General features: G+C 40.4%; 1 protein-coding gene across 4 annotated transcripts in view; it reads right to left on the bottom strand.

The window, feature by feature from the left end:
* Kif2a (kinesin family member 2A) overlaps positions 1-20,253 on the bottom strand; it is a 59,204-nt gene extending 38,951 nt beyond the window's left edge. For 3 of the 4 annotated variants that reach the window (XM_034523219.2, XM_034523220.2, XM_034523218.2), the window contains exon 1: positions 20,099-20,228. In XM_034523219.2, coding sequence (XP_034379110.1) covers positions 20,099-20,162 — 64 coding nt within the window. In that variant the 5' untranslated portion in view covers positions 20,163-20,228. Of the gene's footprint in view, positions 1-20,098 lie in introns of all 4 variants that reach the window. The other variant, XM_034523221.2, reaches the window with a different exon arrangement.
* Between the last annotated feature and the right edge of the window lie 745 nt (positions 20,254-20,998).

Below are 20,998 nucleotides of genomic sequence, written 5' to 3'. Positions count from 1 at the left end.
TGAGCACTAAAGCATTTAAAAAGTGTTGGAAGAAAATACAGGGACTGAGCAGAAAACAATGATTAAAAAAAACCATTGCAAATAAACCTAATTTGAGCTTATTTATTGTTCATTGTGCAGCTGGTTTTATGTCAACTTGACACATGCAAGAGTTAACTGAAAGGATGGAATCTCAACTGAGAAAATGCCTCCCTAAGATGCTGCTGTAGGGCATTTTCTTAGTGATTGATGGATGAGGGCTCAATTTGTGGGTTGCCCTGGTGCTGTTTGTATTCTGATGTTAATTCTGCTTCCTCAAAAGGGGCTGCCCCCCACGAGGAGTGATCACATACTCAGGTGATTTCATGTGAACCTCCTCATTCTAACTGGTTAAGTAAAGACTAGAGTTGGTGATTGGGCAGTGGAAAAGAAAGGTGGGGCTGGAAGTCTTAGAAAGTGGAGGAAGGGAAGGAGAAGGACTGAGGAAGAAGAGGTGGAAGAAAGACAGAAGAGAACCACATGGCCTAGGCCTAGAGAAGCTGAAGTAGCAAGGGATCTCATAGCTGAAGAACAGATTAGTGTAGTGGTAGATCTGCCCAATCTAAGTGTACGTCTTATAAATATAATAAATAACTGGGTTGTATGTTTTTTACACATTGGGGTTGGAGATTTACTACAACAGGCTCAGCTCATTCCTTGGGCTGGTAGTCCTATGTTCTACAAGAAAAAAAAACGCTGAACACAGTATGGGGAGCAAGCCAGTAAGCAGCACCTTCCATGGCCTCTTCATCAGCTCTTGCCTTCAGGTTCCTGCCCTGTTTGAGTTCCTGTCCTGACTTCCTTCAGTAATAGGCTACAATGTTGAGGTGGAAGCCAAATAAACCCTTTCTTCTCTAACTTACTTTTGGCCATGGTGTGTCATCACATCAACATTAACCCTAAGACACTCACTGACCAAGCATGATGACAGTATTGTGTTTATATACAAATGACTGACTCACTGCATCAGCTACACTACTGAAGCTAGTTAGAATTTGGGTTGATAATTAATACACAAAATTTTCTTCCCTTTTAATTAACTGTACAGCTTCCCCATCAGCATTTTCACACATATCACTCTTAAGGAATAGCTCATTGGCCTCCAATGGATCATGCCTATGCACTGCCCAAAAATAGACTCGTATGTTTCTGCTGACAAAGAACCAACAACATTTTCACATATATTAAACTAATCATCCTCAGATGAACTATAACAAAGTCGAAAGTCAAGGAGTGTGTGAATGAGAGTGTGTGTGTGTGTGTTCATATATATATAAAGGACAGAGGCTAACCACTGGTGCCACCCTTCAGAAAATGCCCTTCTTTTGATACAGGGTCTCTCAGAGGCCCCAAACTCACTAAGTAGGGTAGGTTGACAGGCCAGTAGGCTCCAGAGAGTCTACCTCTCTGCCCATTCCAGTGCTAGGATTACAAGTCCATAAATGCCCAACTTATATGTTTTACATGTGGTCTAGGGCTAGAACTCAGGTCTGTGCTTGTACCAATTCGGCCATCTCCCTAGCCCAAAATTCAGGTATTAGATGAAAGAAAGGAAGGCAGGCAGGCAGGCAACTTCATGATTGATCCTAACGAAAAAGTAAATTCCACAAGTTCAGATATCAAGATAATTTATAAAAATATAACTGGCTAAATAAATAGATAATATTTTGAAATCAAATCTTTATTTCAATGTCATTTTATGTTCACTCTACTTAAATATCTCTACAGTAATGTTCTAATTACTTAAAAATCAATATGATTCCTTCAAGCCGGTATTGTGATCTTTAATCTGTAAAGTTCATATAATTATCAAACTGTCAAAAACAGGCTTCACATGTTGACAACTGCGTTTTGGGCTCTGAGAACAGGACCCCATTATATGTTTCCTAGTTTACAGCTGAATTCACAGCAGCTGTGAGGCTAAGAAATGCCAGCAACCAATTAGGCTAGCACAAACCTTGTCTAGCATAGAAAGTATAATTTGGTTGCAAATGCAGGAGGCAAGAGCCAAAATAAATCAATCAAGAGTACTGACAAAAATCTCATTACAAGCACTCAAAAAGCAGAATACTTAATATGTAGCAGGTATGTGTTTTATTTTAAAAAGAACAAACATGAAAAAAAATTCCTTTGAGATTCAAGCAGCTTTTAAGAAGGTTGCAGCTGTTTATTATGTACCTAGAATTACAAACTCAATGTTTTTGTGTGTAATTATTCAAATTATAAGGTTGAGAATACTTGAGTATATAAATGACAAGTCTTCCCCCAAAGTAACAATATTTCATCAGAAATTCTTAAAATGTCTCTATAAAATTTTCTTGTCTCATTTATTAACACCTTAGTATCCAAATAAGATAAAAATTTTACATATATACTCAAAATGTAAAAGTTAATAATTAGTAAAATAAAACAAGTTATAAAAATTGTTTATAACGGTGATTTCCAAACCCTCTGGAGTTGGCAAACTCTAGTGGTTATACTTGAGGTATAAATTGATGATTTGTCTTTTAAAATATAATTTAAAATCATATACTTTAAACAAAAGGAATCACAGTGATTCACATATATACAGCTATGTAATAAAAAAAAAAAACAAAAATACACCCTGTATTCCAATAAATTTAAATATAAGATTCTTGGACAAGGCTAGATATGGAGATGACCAGACCAAACTCTAAGGAACCACACAGTGGAAACAATTCCAACTAGTTGTCCTGACCTCCACACATGCAAAATACACACACACACACACACACACACACACACACACACACACTTCTAGTTTATTAATAAAGCCATGTGCAATCTCCTCAAATTTTCAATAATATGATTACATCACTTGCAATTTTACATGGACCTTTAAAATTAAGCTAATAAAACTTAGTTATATTATATTGCCTATGTCTCAGGCAGGAGAAAAGAAAAGCATGCATAAATATTCATTCTCAGAACAAAGAAGTAGCTTTTATTATGAAACTGTAATTTTATAGTTACATACTCAGATTAAATGCCTGGGTGTTTCCAGAGGGAATGTTACTTAAAGCAGTTGGTAAATATGTATCTGAAAGGACTTCCTTCAAAGCCCTTCCCAACCAGATAAGACTCCTCCTGATCAGACACTTTGCCACTCTGCATCTGGTGACTTGTTAAAGGCTTTTCTTCATTTGTCTCTTCCTTTCTCTCCCTGTTCCCTTCTCCTACTGTTTTTGGCTACATAATCAAGACTGCTTGAGCATGAAACCTTCCTGCCACAGCTTCTGAGTTTGGGATGAAAGTACTTACTATCACGTCTAGCTTCTCAATTACATGTGATATTGATTCTAATCATTTTTATATTTAGTTACAAGAACCAACTGCCAGTGTGAAATATAAATTGAAATATCTGAGTGCATTTTTCCAATCATAGCAAAATATTTTATATTAATTAGATATTTTTTTGGCCTAAGGAGGTCTGTATCAAGTTTTTATTTTGTTTGTTTGTTTTAAAGAGACAATATACCTTTCTTCAAAGGATTCTAAAAGGCGTGTTTCTCCAGGAACTTAAAGATAAACTGTTGCTAATAAACTTCAATAAAATGCTCTACTATCATTAACTATACAACGTTAAAATGTTGGAAAAATAATGATTACTAAATATTATCTTAGAACAGAAAGATTAAAACCATCAAGGATGCTATGAAAAGCATCATTTAGAAAATGAAAGTCATTGTTATGTACATAGTAATAGCAATGGATTGCATCTTGAGTTATTAACTGCCTAACAGCTGTTTATGCTCAACAACAACAACAACAACAACAACAACAACAACAACAACAAAAATACAGATTTATACCTAATAAGAAAAAGGCCAGAAAGGAATCAGCTAGATTTTCAGATTATACAGTCACAGATGAGGAGGCAGGTCCAGCATAATTCAAACTCTCAAATAAATATCCAGGTTTTGTTAACTAATCTAAGCAGTGATGAATAAAGTCCTTAATCAGGACTACTATAAGCAACACACTGTCAACATCTCTGCTGGAACAAAGCACCATTATAAAAGGGCAAAATAATGTGTCAGCTGACACTGGTAACTAACTGTACTGTTGCTATTTAATAAATCCCTGGGGAATGGGATTTTGCCAAAGAGTCCTTTCTATTTTGGTTCACCTTTATGCTGTCATTACCAAATCTAAAAGCTCTAGTAGTCTTTCTTAGGTTTTATACATAGACCTAACATTTGATACCACAGGGGAAAGAAGACACACTATAGCTTAGATTTTCATGAAGGATAACTTTAAAATGAGATACTTTTATCCATACTATACACAAATTATTATTTTTTCAACTTTTTCTCATCTTCGGTCCACTGTTATAAAGAGGACTATGACTTCCTCTGGGATGACATGGAAGCTGAAGGTCTACTTGGGTTTTCTGTTGTCCTGGGATAACTGAACCACTCTACAGTAGAACAATCATTTATAAGAGTTCACTGTAAATTTAAAGGATATTAAATCACTGTGGTTCGCTAATGTTTTGTATAGTTGGAGTTTGGTAAGTAATGATTTAAAATTCAACTGTAAAAAGAATATAAAAGTTCAATTTCTAAAATGATTATGATTATAGCTGAAAAGGGGGATGACCCACTTTTTATTAAATGCACAAATGTCCATTTAATGTGGTGACAAGAAAGCATGATCCCACCGGGCAGTGGTGGCTCACGCCTTTAATCCCAGCATTTAGGAGGCAGAGGCAGGTGGATTTCTGAGTTCAAGGCCAGCCTGGTCTACAGAGTGAGGTCCAGGACAGCCAGAGCTATACATAGAAACCTTATCTCAAAACAAAAAACAACAAGAAAGCATGATTCCTTAGTTCTACTTCCAGAACATCCCTAAAGGTGGAAGGAGAGAACTTACTGCACAAAATTGTCCTCTGACCTCTACAAGCATACGCTAGGTAGCGTGCACTCGACCATACACACAACACATAAAAATCTGAAGACTCACTTCACGTAGCTTCCAAGCTAAGTAAGGTTTATTAACTAAGTAAATCTAAACAATGAAGAGCTTTAAAGGACATCTTCACATGTCCTTCTGTGTAAAACATCCAAAATATAGCTCTGTTAAGGAAAAAGATTTTACACACCAATGTTGCTAAAACAACATTGCTGATGGCTCAAAATGTTGAAGAGCTATCATCACAGACGTCCTGCTGAATACACTGAGCAGTCTCACCTCCGGCTGCCTGGCTCAAATTCTTACTCAAAGGAAGTTCCATTCAAGCCCTAGCTACGTAGAGGGATCTTCTCTTGTGCTTCAACACACCCTACCAAGAGATGGAGGATCTTAAGTAGTGACTTAACACTCACGATAGTTATAACTACTTCCCCAGCAATTTCTCACCACAATCCCGCTACACCACAAGTGGAAACCTGTGGTAGGGGTAGCTAAGCAATTTTTTTTTTTTTTCAAATTTCTGCTTTCAGTGCCTGGATGAATTGAGACAAAAACCATTCTTTCAAGCTCTTAAACAGTTTGAGTAAAATACAAAATCCTGCATATCTAGATATACAAAAGCATGGACTCATAGAAGCTCAAATGTGGACTGAAAGGCTAAAAGTCCAACTACTGAGTTTTGTTTTATACATACCAAGTTTGAGGTTATCTAATAGTGTTATCAAGTAAGCTGGCTGCTATTCTGGGAGTAGTGCAACTCAAGAGAAAAGCTTCTCAATATACCATAATTTCTCACCATTAAGATAATGTTGTAAAGGGAGTGAAAAACATGGCTCTCAGGAGAATCCCTATCAGATATCACAATAGTCTGTGGCATTCTGAAGGGTCATGCAGAAAAACTAATGCACAGTTATCTGTGGTACTAAATTTTCACTAGGAGGGAGGGGAGTGACTAGGGGAAATAACAACAATAATAAACACTTATAAAAACACTGATACCCACATAGCATCTAAAGGCTAATTACGACACAGAGAGAGAGAGATGTACAGAAGTCCTAGGTTTCAGCTTGTCATAAGGCAATATTGGTGACCCAAACGTTGCTAGAGGGGAGAGGGGAAATCTTAGACCACGACTGAAGGTATTTCAAAAAGAGAATGAAACTCTGCTTCCAGTCCAAGTTAGCTTAAGAACAATGCCTACAAGTAAAAGCCAGATGAGGGATCTAACAAAGCAGGCACTTTGCAAATAGCAAAGTAAATGCTTGGCTTTATTGGAAGGCAAATGGGGGAAGTTCCAGCAAACTGAAAATAAACAATTCTTTGACCACTGATTCAACTTCAAGGATTTTAATCCTTACTGACTTAATCTTTTTTAATTAAAAAAAAAAGGGGGGGGGAGCAAGATGGATAAAGGAGATAAAAGCAAAGCACTTGCCACTATGCCTGACAACCTTAGTTGAACTGCAGTACCTACACACACAGTGGGAGGACAGAACCAGCTTCCCCAATTTGTCTTCTGACCTCACCATGCATGCCACAGCACATGCATGTACTCCCTTCATACAGTAACGGCAAATAAGGCTCAAGTATACAGATCAATAAAAGATGAGTAAATAAAACACTGGTATATCCAGTTACTATTAAAATGTAATCATGAAAAAGAATGACTCTATGTATTCAAATGCTGGGGGACGGGAAGGCACACACATATTCCTAGTACAGGGTGAAGCTGAGGTAAAAGGTCTATCATGAGTTCTAGGCCAGCCTGAGGTACATAGCAGAGTAATGAGTCCATCTCAGAAAACTAAACTAAATTGTTATCACCTTATACAGTTACTGTGTAGGGAGGTATATAATTACACATATCTCTCCTGAATATAGATACATAGAGAGATAGACAGATAGACACAGACAGACACAGACAGACACAGACACACACACACACTTTCATGGGAAAAAAAAAAAAAAGCTCTGGACTAAACTAGAAGTCGGTAATACTGTCTACTGAAAAGATAAATGGGGGTGGGCAAAGGATGGAGACTTACCAATATATGCACATGCTCTCTGGAACTTAATGTTAACTACAGGACTATATTGCTAATCAAAATAGGTATTACAAAGTATACATTAAGAGCAATACTACATACCACTTTGTCATGTCATACTTTTTATGGCTAGAGATAAGCAATACAACCCTCCCCACCTTTTTTAGAATGTCTAAACTTATATAGAAAGAGTAGTACAGTTATTTCATGTAATCACTGACTCGGTAAACAGGCAATCTTGTGTACACGCCATCTGCAAGACAGTGGAGATAGAGTGGACCAGACAAAATGACAGTTAATCTCCTCTCAGGAGCATTCTGACAGAATAAACAAAAGGGACTCAGTACATAAAGCTGGGATTCACGCTAGGGTAGGAATTAAGAAAGCTGGGATGCTTAACAGTGGCCAAAAGGAGAAGCAGGAGTCGCCAGCATGTCTGAATACCCAGTGATTCTGTGGCAAGAATGATGACAGCACATGAGTTGGCTTGCTCAGGATCACCAGGACACAGGAACTCCGCAAAGGTGGAGAAACCTTCAGGAAACTGTAGCTGCAACTCAGATTAGACCTGATCAAAGTAACATGCAGGGGTATACAGAAAGATAAAGGAATACTTGAGCAGTTAAGACAATTCGGGATAGATATGAGGTTCAGGACAAAGAGCAATGAAGACAACTAGGTTTCAAAGTTAGGCAAAAGAATAAAGAAAGTAATGAGAGACATACGTCTACATTTGGGGATTGATTCAGTTACGGGCTCACTAAATTTGAGGTATTTATGAAACACTCAAGTAGAGATGTTCAGTAATCCATTACATAACATACAAACACTCCATGTCTAGAACCAGCCTATCTAAGCTAAAAAGAGAATTCACCTTACCTACATATAGAGAACTATGTGAGAAATACTTCAGATTTGGGAGCAAAATCTGAGGTACATCATTTCTCAGAGAACAGACAAAGCACCCTTAAAGGCTGAGAAAGAAAAACTTGGGGGTAGCAGGAAAACAGGAAATTCTACTTACTTTAAATAATGGCCCTTAATAAAGGCATAAGAATATGTAAGGTTAAGAGCAATGTATCACTCAAAATAAAATTACAACTTGAAGAACATAGGAAATACCTACTGTTTGGGGAGGGTTCTGTAAGGGGAGAAAAGCATCAACAACCCACACATAATCCTAAAACAATAGGTTTAATAAAACTGAAGACCATGGAAATTAGATGGGGACCTGAACTGATCAATTATATCAGCACTCTTTCCAAGCTGTAATTGAGCACATTTTTGTGACAATGAGAATTTTTTATATGACAGAGTATCTGCCTGTCTAAGCCTCGGAGTCTTGTGAGCAGGGAGGCCTAAAGGGCACTGACTAGAGATTAGCATCCCATTTTTGGAAGAAAGTATATAGCTAGATAACATTTAAATAAGTACAACGGCAGTTTAGTATTTTGTTACCGATGACATGACAGCCTTTTAAAATGCCCTTTCCTTCATTCAGAGCACTAACTAAAAGGATACACAGTCATTCAACAAATATTAGTCGGATGAACTGAAAAACAAAACAAAACAAACAACAGAAACTCCCCTGCCCCTCCAACCCCTTCAATATCTGTAAGGGTAAGGCAAATTAAACCCTAAGAAGGAAAATGGAAAGAGTACATATAATTAATGATTAGAATTCTGATCCCTAGCACAGACATAGTATATAAAAGGAATTTAACTATAGAATTTTTAGAGGCAATCCAGTTGCTAAGCACCTATCTTTTAATCTATAGATGACATTTGACAAGTCAGTTTTTTAACTGAAACAGTACAAACATGTTTTGACCAATGTCATGGTTTGAATAGAAATGGCCCCATAGACTCATATGCTTGAATCTTGGCCATAGGGAGTGGCACTACTAGAAGATGTAGCCTTGTTGGAGTAGGGGTGGCTTCACTGCAAGAGGTGTGTCACTAGAGGGTAGGCTTTGAGGTCTCATAAGTTCAAGCCATGCCCAGTGTGGCACTATTACTATTTGTAGTAAAGATACAGAACTCTCAGCTCCTTCTCCAGTACCATGTCTGCCTGTACACTGCCACACTTCTGGCCATGATAATGGATTAAACTTCTGAAAGTGTAAGACAGGCCCAACTAAATGCTTTATTTTATATAAGCTGCTGTGGTATTGGTGCCTCTTCATAGCAACAGAAACCCTGACTAAGACAACCAATAACAGTATTCCAAAGAGCTGTTTATGATTAAATTCCAAGGTTTACCTCACTAAAAGCCTCTAAGTTTTCTCATTTGCTAAATAAAGGTGAATCCTTATCTATCTACTTCTGTTTAGTGCCCCACAGTAGTATATCACAGGCTTTATGTGTAAAAGTGACCCCACAACCAAAAGTCCACAACTTTAAAGCTGTCTGCTCCTCAAACTTAAACAGAAAATAGATTCCATGTGCTTCTATCTTATAGCTGCTATTCTATAGAGAGCTGCTGTTGTTCAACCGGTTTATATTCAATCTTGGCCAATCTCAAGGATAATGCTTTAAGACACAATGTTTGGGCATTCACCACAGTATTTGAACTATAAACTCACTATGTCCATAGACTAAACTCAAAAATTTATTATTCCAATTGTTAAACATATCTGAATCCCTCCCACTACAACATATAGCTCATTTGAAATTATCTGTTAGCAAACTCAACTCTTCTATTAGCTAAAAGACTACATGTTATTTAAAAAAAAAAAAACAAAATCTGCTGTGGTATAGCTCAGTTGATAGAGAACTGCCTAGCATGTACAATTTCAGCAAAGTAATGACCTAGCTCACAGAGCCGTGGGTTCAGTCCCCAGCACTGAATAAACAGCATGTGGTAGCACATAACTATAATCCCAGCACTGGGGAGGGCAAGGTAGGAGGATCTTAAATTCAAGGTCATCTCCCATGACATAGTGAGTTCAAGCAGAGCCAGCCTAGCATATATGAAATTCTATAATAAAAAATTAAAAAACAGCAAACCTAAATTCCATGCTTTAACTCATTTTTCATTCTTAATTATAATTACCATTAATTGGTCCACGATTTCAAAAGAGGCCTAGACAAAGTTTGCACATGTCTTTCCCCCTTTAAGTTCACAGCAAGTTCACAAAGATTTCCCATATGCCTCCCTCTCTCACAAACCCTCCACTATCAATATCCTGCACCAGGTACACCTGTTACAATTAATCTATAATCACGCATCATTATCTAGCTTATAGTAGGATTTAGTCCTGGTGATAGAACTTCGGTAGATTTTAGAAAATGTCCATTATTATACTATTCTCCAAAATAATTTCATTGCCCCCAAACCCTCTCTGCTCTGCTCTACCCCTTTCTAGGTCATTTCAAATAGCAATTAAGATGTTCTAAACACGGAAAAGTACAGAATCTCAAGGAAGAGGAGAGAAGGCAAATGACAGCACAGGAAAACATAGGCCAAAAATAAGAACAGAGAAGTTTAAAGAGCGAGCCAGTGCATGAAAGCAGAGGACAGGGGACATCAAGTAGAAAGTACAGGTGCTAAGCATGCATTCTGCAACTGGGCCACACTCCCAGCCCCATCGCAAGAATCAAAGTATTTTATTTTTTAGTGGCTAGAAAGATGGCTCAGCAATTAAGAGCACTGGCTGCTCTTGCTGAGGTCCTGGGTTCAATTCTACCCATGACAGCTCACAATAATCTATAACCATGGGCTCCTATGCCCAGTGTGCAGACATACAAAACACTCACATACATAAATTAAAACTTAGTTTATCTTTTAAAGAGATGATTTTTTTTTTCTGCTGGAATTCTTCCTTTCCATTCCATTCCAGGAATTCTGACAGTCTTCTCAGTCTTAAGGCAAAGTAATTTGTTAAAGCTACTGTCTATAAACATTTATTGGAAGTGTCCCATACCTTAAACTCATTTTAGATATCACTGGCAAAAAGCAACCAGAGTCTCTTTGTTGTCACAACATACCCAGGCTTATAGTATTCTACACTGTATTCATGAATAGGATTATTTTGATTAAACAAAACTAAAGAGATACTTATAAGCTGCACTCAGACTTTCCAAAGGTGAAACTCATTAGCACAAGTGACCACCACATAACAAAGGTTCTTCTTGCCATGTTTTCATCTCATCTGCCTCATAATCATTGCTCACCCCCCTAGAGCCCTGCACTCTTATCCAAGCTAACTGTCTTTTTCTGTAGTACTGTCCCTCTAATCTATCACTAATCACTGGCTAACTCCTATTACCGACTTCAGGAGATTAAGTCCTACAGGACTTTCCAAGTGTCCTAGAAACTAATTCCAAGACCCTTACCTTACCTTTGTTTCCAAGTCTTTAATGAAGTATTCTAGGTAGTCCTCCCCCGCACCCCACCCACCCCGTCATCTTAAATCTCTCACCCTTCCACATTTTAAATTCCCTTTACCAACACAGCCCTGTGTTTCCAGCTCAGGAGCTTCCCCCATGTTGTGCCATAAGCCAGACTGCTGCCTCCTCCAACCCTCAAGACAGTCATCCTCCACTATCACACTCTACTCTCCATGAAGTCTAGCCAGGTCTCCTTCATTAGGAGATCCAACTTTTTCTAAAATAATGGGTCACAATTCTGGCCCACACTAGAATCTGTGTGAGGCTTGCTTCCTCATGCAAACAGCATGAAAACCAGATATCTTCAAATATCAAAGTAACAAGTGACTTTTAAACTCTTTGACATAGGGTCTCACTTTATAGCTGGCTGGTCTCCAATTGATCCTCCTGCTTGGGTCAACTTTTTAAGAAAGAAACTGAAGTAAACATCAAGTGTAAAAGACAGAAGCTAACTAACAGATAAACATTTTGTTCACGAAATGTAACCATGCACATACTCCTTCCTGATCCTACCTTTAAAAATAACTTTGCAGAGATGGTATGTTAAAGACTAATGCCAACTCTACAAAAGAAGGGAAAGACTTTTAAAGTAAATAAAATATACTAGGGAAGTACTCGGCAAGCTGTGAAGGGAGTCTACTCTCAAATCACACTCAACTGGGCAGCAGACAGACACTCTACTGGCTAACACGTCTTACTTCCTTAGTCTGTGTCTTTAAGGACTCCAACCCAGGTTCTCTAAAGAAAAAACAGCTGTCAGGAGCCAATGATGGTCTGCCAGAAACCTAAAACTGGACTACAGTTTACACCTTTTGAAATTAGAACAGATTAAGATGTAGAAAATAAAGAATAGTAGATCACTAGTATCAAGTAATGCCAATGCATCCAAATGGCATGGCTATCAAGAATGACAGCGCTGTAGTAAGCTAAATATGGGTCCTCGAGGGAAGCAGCAGCACGAGGGACACAGGAAGTGTAACTGCAGAGCCTAACTCAAAACAACACATTTGTAAACAGAGAACAGCATGTGTCTACTAGGACTATTAAGTGATTTATTTCTTTGTTAGGATCCTATTCTTTAAATTTCTACACACATCTGAATGTATGATATAGAATAACTTAATGAAATGTCATAAAAAACAGAAATAGGTATTTCATTATTTTGATATGCCACAATCATTTAAGGTCTATATTCCAAAATACTTTGGACTCTAGTGTTTAAATTTGCAAGTTTTATTATAATGGATAATGACCCACGCACCTCAAAAATATGAATCCAGAATTCTTCCTGTCAAAAGGAAATGCAGGGACAAAGAGTGGAGCAGAAACTGAAGGAAAAGGCCATCCAGAGACTGCCCCACCTAGGGATCCATTCCATCTGTAGACACCAAACCCAGACACTACTGCTGATGCTAAGAAGTACTTACTGACAGGAGCCTGGTATAGCTGTCCCCTGAGAGGCTCTGCTAGAGCTGGTCTAATACAAATGCAAATGCTTACAGCCAAACATTGGACCAATCGTGGGGACCCCAATGGAGAAGTGAGGGCAAGGACTGTAGGAACTGAAGGAGTTTGTAACCCCATAGGAAGAACAACAATATCAACCAACCAGACCCCCAAAGCTCCCAGGGATTAAACCACCAATCAAAGAGTACAGGAGGGTATGGGGTGGGGGTGGGGGAAGGGGGGAGTGTTACGGACCGGACCTATGGCTCCAGCTGGATATATAGCAGAGGATTCCTTATCTGGGAATCCTTCACTGGGAGGGGAGCCTCTTGGTCCTGTGGAGGCTTGATAACTCAGGATAGGGGAACACTAGGGCGCTGAGTCAGGAGTGGGTGGGTGAGTGGGGGCTCATCCTCACAGAAGCAGGGGAGAGGGAAGAAGGGATAAGGGGCTTGTGGAGGGGAAACTAGGAAGGGGGATAACATCTGAAATGTAAATAAATAAAATAACCAATTTTAAAAAAAGAAAAAATTATCAGAAATAAGAAATACCTACGGAAGGCCCTATTTAGAAACGGCTTTCCACTGTTAGGCAACTGAACCTAGGCCCTGCAAATGCCCTACCACCACTGTTCTACACTCTCAGCCTTGGAAATACGACTTTTACTCTGAACAAGTCAACAGTGCTTATGACTGAACCCAAGGCTTTGCACTCTACCACTGAGCTACATTCCTGAATAAGAGTGACTTTTAAGAGAGACATTTGCTCCTCATTTTACTCTTTGAATACAACAAAAAGCTAACACAATTAACCAACAGTGAGTTGAGAGACTGTTTCATCCCGTGTTCACTAGGCCAGATCTCCCTGTCCACACACTTTGATTTACTTTCTTCTATATATTATCTGTGTGGCACGGCATTCACAGCATCTATGCATTCCTAAGCACTTAAATGTCTAGTATGAGAAAATATTTTTATTTAATTTTTAAAATTTGACTTTTGTTTGCAAGGTATGGGTAAGGGCGTCTTGCCTGCATGTATGTCTGCGCACCCATGCATTTCTGAGGGTGTTGCACGACCCAGAACTGAATTATAGCCTGTTAGAAGCTGCCATGTGAGTGCTGCAAGCTGAACAGAGTACTGGCCACTCTTCCCCTCTTCTATCTACTTCAGTTTTGAACCAAAGAGGCTCAGTATGTCTCACTGGAGATGCTCATCTGCACACACATAATGAGATGTATTGAAGACCCTATCCTCAAGTTCATTTAACATATATATATATATATATATATATATATATATATATATGTTATATATATTCATTTAACATATATATATATATGTTATATATATATATATACATATATATGTATATATATATCTTACATACATAAAGGTAAGTTAATTTGATTTGATTTTTTTAATGTGCCCGTGTTTTGACTGTAACTCTTTATATAAGACCAGTTATCAAATTTCAATATCACATCAAGTAGTCAAAGTTCCAGGTTTCGGACTGCAGATTCTTATATCAGAGATACTCCACCTAAAATAGTACTACTTTAGCTTTTTTTAAAAAAGCTGGAGTGTGACAGAACGAGAACTGCATTTTTTCTACAAGTTGACCAGAAGAGAAAAACTCAGTTTTTATCCAGAGTTGAAATGTCTGTCCTTTAGGGTAAGAATTTGCTTTGATCTCACAACAAGCAAACATCTTAAGCAATTACTTTAGGTTACAGAGCAGAGGATATGAAATCAGAAAGTGGCTGAATTCAATAACTAAGCTTTGCAAAAGATTACAGTAATTTTGTTGCTGTTTCATGTTTTGATACAGGGCCTCACCATGAAGGCAAGACTAGCCTCAAACCTGCCGAGATCCTCCTGCCTCAGCTTCCCTCCAGAGTGCTGCATTCTAGAGATTATAAACCTTCATCACCACAACCAGCTGGTAAGTTTAATATTAATGGTAAATATACATGTGACTACAAAGAATGCATCCTGAGTCCTTTATCCTATTCTGGGTTTCCACTCTAGTTTGCTTTTCTGTGTTTCAACAAGGACAGTTTAACTGCCTCTTTCCTGTTTCCTCCAAAATTAAAGTACATGCACTTGACAATAAAAGTTAATGTACTAACTCCCCCCAATTTATCATAGAATGGAATGGTTAGACAACAGATAGATAGATAGATAGATAGATAGATAGCTAGATGATGGATGGATCGATGAATAGATAATAGGTAGATAGGTAGATGGATGGATAAATAGATGACAGGTAGGTAAACAGATACTTTTTGTGATAACTGGTGGAAGGAAAGGTGACTCTTAAAAACCTTCAATTATTAATTCTTTGTCTTTATAAATGACAAAATGTTAGAAATTGATTTCACCAATTTGGCAAATTTAAACTATGTCATAAACTGATAGCTGTCTAAGCTTCTTTGGTGGTAGTGGAGGGAATTCTGTTGCAGGGGTCTGTATATCTCAGAAAAAAAATTAATATTCACAAAGTACAAAACTTCCTATTGTCAATAACAACATTTGCTACACTTAGTAATGGCAAGTTAGCATCTGGACAGGCTCTGTCCTCTTTGAACCATGTGAGCTTGGCCAATTCTGATTCCACACCCATGAAATGTTTCATCTGTTGTTTTCCTACCCTGCCTTTTATGCTTCATATGCCATGTAAGAACCCAATTAGATAATATGCTTAAAAGCACATGGACAACTATGTCTAACAAAAACAACACCAAAGCATTACTGCCTTAGTCACCTGCAAAAGGAAATGACCAATCTACAAAACCACCCATTCTGTCCTATTGCCACAACAGTCGCATAATTACAACTGCATTCATATACTGTCCACTTTTATTATTTGAAGTATGACTTCATTAGAAATCCATTAAATGATATGTAAGGATGAATTAGTAGAATAAATGGCAAAGCATGTAAAGAATTGGGTCATTTAAAAATCTTAGTAAGACTATCTACGCCGGGCGGTGGTGGCGCACGCCTTTAATCCCAGCACTTGGGAGGCAGAGACAGGAGGATTTCTGAGTTCGAGGCCAGCCTGGTCTACAGAGTGAGTTCCAGGACAGCCAGGACTACACAGAGAAACCCTGTCTCGAAAAACCAAAAAAAAAAAAAAAAAAAAAAAAAGACTATCTGCCCCAAGCTCCACATTACTAATGGCCTTTAAAATCCCCATCTCCGGGGCTGGATGGAGAGGTGTCTCAGGGTTAAAATCCCCACCTTCTCTGAAGACACTGTTTTCTCAGAGTCGAAGAAACAAGAATCTTTTTCTCCTACAGTTTTGTCTTGTGACACTCTAGTAACGATTATTTATCACACAATGTGGCTCTACACAATGCTCTGTGGTGCTTTTTCCACGAGCAAGAAACAATCTTCCTCATGCTGACCAGGCTGCAAGAAGCTTTATAAGTCCAAAGAACAGAGAATTCCTTTCTCAAACTAATTCTGGGCAGCCAGGTTTCTGTTATGCAAAACAGGTTAACTTACCCCAAACAATCTAGACAGGTTACTCATGCTGACCTGTGACTCAGTTTCCATTTATACAAAATGAGAATTAAATAATCTTTCAAGATTTTCTTAGTTGAAAATTTTAATATTCCCATTATATTAAGGCATAACTAAGAGACCTCCAAAGACCAACAGCACCTCAGCTACACTTTTCAGGCATTCAGCATTTCTCAGCTATGCCCAGTCCCCTAAAGGGGAATCAGTCACTGGTATCACAACTTTTATTTTAATAGTACAGCTTTAAAAAAAAGTATTTTTCCCAATGAAGGCTATCTAGCTATGCATCTGTATAACTGTAGTTTTTAGAGTCAACGAACTCCAAATGGACTGGAATCAAGTAATAGTAAGACATATCCAAGAAAGTAAGACATGTGTCAGAAAATAGAGTTGTCTCGTTTTAAGAAACCTGCTAATTTCATACCAGTTTGCCTGTGACCAATAGCAATCTCTAAGATTCAGAGCCAAATTCTTGCCATATCTGACTTCAGAATACTACGAAGGGGAAAAAGGCATAATAAAACAAAATAAAACCCAAACAACCAGTAAACCAACCTGACCTTAGATCCCTTCACTTCACTCAGAAGAGGATCCTGACCTGAGAGGCCATGGGGAAGGGGATCCCCAATTGGAAGGTAGTAACACAAAATGAGCATAGATAGATGGGGCTCCACCTCCTGATAAAATTACACTTGATTGGCTAAAAGGACTTTAAATTTTGTACATTATTCTCCCCCCAACCCCGGTGTGTGTGTGTGTGTGTGTGTGTGTGTGTGTGTGTGTGTGTGTGTATTTGTGCATGCACATGCCATAGGCATTTGGAGGTCAAAGAACAACTGGAAGGGGTTGGGTTGGTCCTCTCTTCCCACCATCAATGTCCTGGAGACTGAGTTCAAACCATCAGGCTGAATCTTTTCACCAGCCCTAAACATTTGAAAACAAACATCTAACAATAAGCAATGCACTTACCTGTTACCCACATGAATGTTGGGGTTATGACAGATGTACTGAAGCAATTCCTAAGGCCATTAAGTATTTTAATCCTGTAATATCCTGGCTCTGGTTGAAGTGAGTATGGGTATGTTCACATGCCTCCATTGCCTTCTCTATCTCAGTGGATCTCAACCTTCCTAAGGCTGCAACCCTTTAATATATGTCTTCTTGTCGTGGTGACCCCAACCATAAAATGACTTCATTGCTCCTTCATAACTGTAATCTTGCTACTGTTATGAATCATAATGTAGATATCTGGTATGCAAGATATCTGATATGTAACCCCTCCCCCGCAGGCTGAGAACCACTGCTCTACATTGAATGTCTACTTTAGTTGTATAGTTTGAAAACATATTAAGCAGTATAGTTCTAAGTATCAATGCTTAAGGAAATATGCTGTCTCATGAATGATACAGCATGACTTAGGAATTCAGAAGCCCACTGGTAAGCTGGTTTTAATCATCAGTGAGGACTTACTGGGATTAGCATTTTTGCAGGATCTTCAAAGATACGAATAGGCCCATTTTGGTTTATGATTTGGCCTTTGGAATCTTTTAATACATGGCTATCATTGACAGGAAAAGCTAGTCAGGGACAAAGTCATCCGTGCAGCACAGTATCTATTTACACTGTGAACAGTAGGCTGAAGTGGCCCTTCTTTCTTTACTCCTGGGATTTGAGTTTTCGGGATATCAGTGTTTATTCAACCACTAGGTTTATTTAATTTTAGTTTTTACAATAACCACTAGTATTTTATCCAGTCACAGATCTGTTCTAGAAGGAAACAAAAACAGCCTCTTTAAGGTGAAAATAGGGAGCACATGGAGGAATCTCATACAAATGAAGTTGAACTCTTTCAATTCCAGCTGTTTCCTTTGAAAGTCGCCAGCTTTTCAGGGCTGAGGATGTAGCTCAATAGTGAATGCTGGATTCCCAAAACCTCACAAATTGACACTCAAGTGGAGGCAGGAGCTGTTCGGCTACAAAACAAGTTCAAGGCCAGCCGGAGATCGTAAGGTCTCTAAAACTAAGAAATTCTAAATGTTGTTGTCAAAAAGTTACCTACTTTGGCGCTCTCACATCTGAGCCATGTAAGTATTTACACTATCAGGACAATTCACACTGTACAGACTTACCCTACTTCTTGATGGAAAACACTTGAAATGCTGTCTAGGTTACTCTAACTTGGAATATAAAACTTCTGTGTACCACAATTTCTGCTATAGGCTGAAGCTAAAGACTGAAAGAACATTATAAACCTATATTCTAGAATCACCAAAGAACCAAAACTACTTCAAGTCCAAAACATAATAAAAAAAAAAATGGCATCTCAAATAGAAACAGAAATCTCTTGACTCTAGTTATTTCTGTAACGATTTCAGTAACTGCCATAGTTGACCGTTAACTGTAAAGAGCATACATTTTATTATACTACAAGTTTTAAATTAACACGAAAAGTCCTACATTTGTTGATATACAGCCAACCCATGTTCACCAAAATAGAAAATGGCATTAGACAGCATGATTACAAGAAAGTAATCTGCAGAGAATCGATAAACTCCAATCCAAGTAAAGCATCCCTTTCCCATTTGATAGCTTCTAAAGCTCTACAAGTTACAACCTATCTTCTCATACACAAGATAACCCTTCCAGTTAACCAAATTACTTCAGATACAAAGAGGGAGGGGAAAAATCATCCATCTAAGGTCTTCCAACACATCGTAAATAACAGGAAGACCAATCTACTCATGTATACTGATGTGACTTGGTCAAATTTGGTAGAAACCAAGAAGTGGGTGTCATAGCCATGCCCTTACTAACTGGAGTAAAAGATGGTGACTAGGCCATAAAGAAGTAAAAGGAATTGGGTACAAGTGAGATGCAGTCAAGAATCAACTCCTAACACTAGCATTTATCATTTCATTCATCCCCTTATACTCAGTATTTCCTTTACAATATAGATGATTTTCACCTTACACTTAGAAGTGACAAAAATATTTCCTCCCCTAAGAGGAACCTACAACAACATCCATAAGCCTATGGATGTTAAAAAAAAATTGAATTAAACATGTCTCTTCACCTCGCCTTACACTTTTCTCAGTTACCTCCCGAGGGTGTGAAAATATCAACATCCGGTCGCCCATCCCCACCCTCTCAGTAGTGTCTGCCGTGGACGGCCTCCATCCTCCCCTTCCCTTTCAGTATCATCACCTTGGAGAAGTGTATCGAGTATTTCTTTCCGTTACTCCCCCACCCCTTTTCATGGCCGAGTGCAGCCTTCTCTGCACCTGGGCCAGCAAAAGAAAGCCGCATGCTTAGGGGAGGATAGGCAAAGCGGCCAGACAACCGGAGAGCAGTTAAAAACAACCGGATGGCTCCCCAACGGCCTCGGGCTGCCAGTCGGGTCACTCGGTGCTCAAACCCCCGATCTTCACGCTATCACCCTCGCCACGCCACCGGTTAAAAAAAAAAAAAAAAAAAAAAAAAAAACAGAGCCGGGGCAGCGCGAGGCACGGTCAGCCCTAACGGAGTCCCCCGGGGGAGAGGACAGCGAACCCGGGAGCGGCCCCCGCCCTGCGGCCGGGGCCCCGCACTGCAGCGGCGCCCGGGCGGACCCCACGCCCGCCTCACCCGCACAACGCCGCACACAAAAGCGCCGGGCCGCCGCCTTCCCGCCCCCACAAGCCGTAGAGCAATCAAAGGGGCGGCCGGCCCGGCGCCGCCAGAGACGCGGCTCACCATCGCTGCGCTTGATTTCCACGTAAATCCCGATCTGGATCTTGCCGAAGTTGGCCGTTGCCATCACCTCATCCGGAGCGGCGGCGGGCGGGCGAAACAGGCGGGGAGGGGGCGGGGTGGCGGCGGGAGGGGCAGCGGTGGCCCGCGGCCGCGCCGGCCCGGGAGGCAGCGTGGACGCGAGCGGGGCCGCGGCGAGCGGCGGCGGACGAGCGGGCTGAAGCCCCGGGCCTGCGGGAGGGCGGGCGGGCGAGCGGGCAGGCGCGCACGCCGGGCGTCGGGGTGAAGCGAGGGCCGCAGCCGTGAGGCGGCGCGGGGGAGAGTGGGAGGGCTCGCGCCGCCCGCCCGGACCGACGCTGGGGAGGCGGGGCGCCGCGCGCCTGCGCACACTCGGCCGCCCGCGTCTTCCTGCCCGGCGCCGGCGCCCGCGCGCTCCGGCTGCAGGCGGCCCCGCCCAGCTCCTCTGCGGCCTGGCGGCGGGGTCTGAACCCTCAGCGCGGGACGGGAGCGCGCGCAGCCCGGCCGGGTACGAGCCCGCGCCGGGTCTGGTTCGGCACGCGGCCTACGAGGCGAGGCGCGGGAAACGACTCCATGCCCTTCCAGGGCTTCGGCTCCGCGTGCACGCTGCCGCAGGAATGGCTTGAGGGCCGGGTGGTGGCGAGGGTTTCGGGGCGCCGGACTGAGGGGACCCGCCGATGAAAGGACTGGTTCAGTGTATTTCTGTGGCTGTCAGATCACATGCCACTCCGAGGTAGCCGATCCTTAAGGATCCTTCCATGCCTTGTTCAGGCTTGCCATCAGTTATGGAGGGAAGAAAGAGTGTCCTCCACCCTACGTAGGAACGAAGACCTCCCTTTGCCCTTAGCTTCCCAACTCATTGCAATCCAAAGCGAAGCCCCCCTA

Source organism: Arvicanthis niloticus, chromosome 19, assembly GCF_011762505.2.
Source record: "Arvicanthis niloticus isolate mArvNil1 chromosome 19, mArvNil1.pat.X, whole genome shotgun sequence".
In the NCBI taxonomy this organism is placed as follows: Eukaryota; Metazoa; Chordata; class Mammalia; order Rodentia; family Muridae; genus Arvicanthis; species Arvicanthis niloticus.
This window is presented reverse-complemented; position numbering and strand designations above follow the sequence as displayed.